Below are 2074 nucleotides of genomic sequence, written 5' to 3'. Positions count from 1 at the left end.
GGAATACAAGCAACTTTCTAAAGAAATAAAAACACTTAAAGATTTATTAAGTCGGCATGGTATTGCATACAAAGGAAATTCTGGTGAGGTTTTTTTTATATCGTTCTTTTTCATTATTGGCTATGCAAAATGTGAAATAAGCAAATGCTGTTTTCAGTTACAGAAAGGATTGAATAATGTGTTTTATATGGAGGTAAAATTCAGTAGACAAAGTTTTTAAGAAGCACTTAGGTCTTGATTCCTGTGCGAGAAGACTTATTTTGTGTCCCCAAAAAACTGTTAATGACTTGAAATTTTCCTTTTATGGAAAAATTTTGACTGTTTTGTAATTGAGGTTTGTTTCCAGTACTTAAGGTGCCAAAGAAAATTGGTGTTACAGCATTCATAACACATAAGCACCTTTTAAGTGACTCCACTTTCTGCATAGTCAGTCAGTTGAGCGTGGCGCTGACAACGCTAAGGTCGCGGGTTCGATTCCCGCTCGGTCCCCATGTGTTGCCTGATGTAGTTGAGAGGTGGTGTCCCTGGCGGCAGGGAGGCTGGATTAAAATTATCTCTAAGGTCCCTTCCAGCTTAGGCCACTCTATGATTCTATGGCCTGATTTCTTTAAAACACTTGAAATGTTCTCTGTGTCTGTTTGAATTGTTTTTACCCTTTCTTAGTCACCTTTTTTCCCCCCTCTCTTTGAATTCTGTTAGGTAAGTACCGTATCACATGCAGTTTTTAGACGGAACAACTGTTTGATGCTGGCTATGAAGAAACAAGGCTTGCCTGGATTAATTCCAGACAACTTGGTTTTTGGTAGTGGTGGTGGGTGCTTTTGGTTCCCCCTCGATTCCTTTCAGTCCATCGTGCCCCTTATTACGTGAACCATTTGTCTAAGGAAGATTTAATTTTGCTGAATATATATTTACACCTTTTATGTTCAGAACTGGCACGTCAAGAAAACAATGAAGCTTAAAATTGGTGACAATGATTTCTTTTTGTTTTAAGAACTTTCTTCTCTGCTTTTTTTAAATTGGTGACTTTCTTTTCTAGGGAACAGTTACGTGAGAATTTTTGTAAAATGTTTTACCTGCATGTTTAAACTATTAACTATGTAATTTACACAGTATTTCTTAAGTAGTTCACTTAATTATTACATATCAGAACTGTATAGTCAAAAGTAGAATTCACAGCTTACTCTAGATGACTTATGTCAAAACTACTTAGTGAATTATGTGACAAAATTGTTATGGTGTTTAAAAGCAGAAATCACTGATGTCTTAAACTAACTATTACAGCTGAAAATACCAGTGTTGAACATGTAGCTCACAAACTGGCAACTGCAGTGACAACTGTTCTTAATGGGTCAAAGGATGATGAGCACCTGCATGGCGATACAGGAATCTGGAATGCTGCCGTATGACGAAACATGGGTGGTAAACAGCAAGTTCGTGTGTGTCGTGGCACCAAGATGATTTACCTCCTGCGAGTATCCTGACTTTCTAAATTTCTGCCCTAAAGCAAAGGGACCATAATGGAGTGAGGGTTTAACATCACTGCGAAGGGTTGGCTAGTTTCTGAGAACATTTGTGAAACTTCTTTGCTAAGGCTGGTGTTGGGTATAGGTTTACAGGTTCTTTATGTCCAGTCTCACCTTTGTTACTGTCTTTGATCAAGCATGGTAACAGGTGGTGTCAATACAAAATAGTTGATCACCAATGCTGTAAGGTGTTTTAAGAAAGGTAGAAAGTACAACATTAAGAACATGTTATCTCATCCGTGTGCTAAAATGTTTTCTGTGCAGACTTCAGCAGACAAAGCTTTCTGCCACTGCAGTGTGTAACAGGTCATTCTCCCCAGCCGTGTTCAATTGATGTCATCTTTGGGGAGCAGGTGGATAAAGTGAAAGCTGTTCCAGGGTCTGGTGGAAAGGGGCTGTAAGAACACCAGACTGTTGTGAAAGAATAGTTGTGTTAAGGGAATACATCTCTGTGTAACACGGAATAAAATGGGACTCTTCCAAAACAAGTTGTGGCCGCTTTAGTGGGGAAGTCGGCGGGCGCCGGGAACGCCGTCTCCCCGCCCTTT

At 39.4% G+C, this 2074-nt stretch overlaps 1 protein-coding gene across 1 annotated transcript in view; it reads left to right on the top strand.

Annotated features, from left to right (window-relative positions):
• Positions 1 to 1409, top strand: part of GNPTG (N-acetylglucosamine-1-phosphate transferase, gamma subunit) — a 9232-nt gene extending 7823 nt beyond the window's left edge. The window contains exons 8-9 of the mRNA XM_009879418.1: positions 1 to 83; positions 1285 to 1409. Coding sequence (XP_009877720.1) covers positions 1 to 83; positions 1285 to 1409 — 208 coding nt within the window. The remainder of the gene's footprint in view (positions 84 to 1284) is intronic.
• The last annotated feature ends 665 nt before the right edge of the window (positions 1410 to 2074 follow it).

The sequence above is a fragment of the Apaloderma vittatum genome, unplaced genomic scaffold, assembly GCF_000703405.1.
Source record: "Apaloderma vittatum isolate BGI_N311 unplaced genomic scaffold, ASM70340v1 scaffold19542, whole genome shotgun sequence".
Classification (NCBI taxonomy): Eukaryota; Metazoa; Chordata; class Aves; order Trogoniformes; family Trogonidae; genus Apaloderma; species Apaloderma vittatum.
This window is presented reverse-complemented; position numbering and strand designations above follow the sequence as displayed.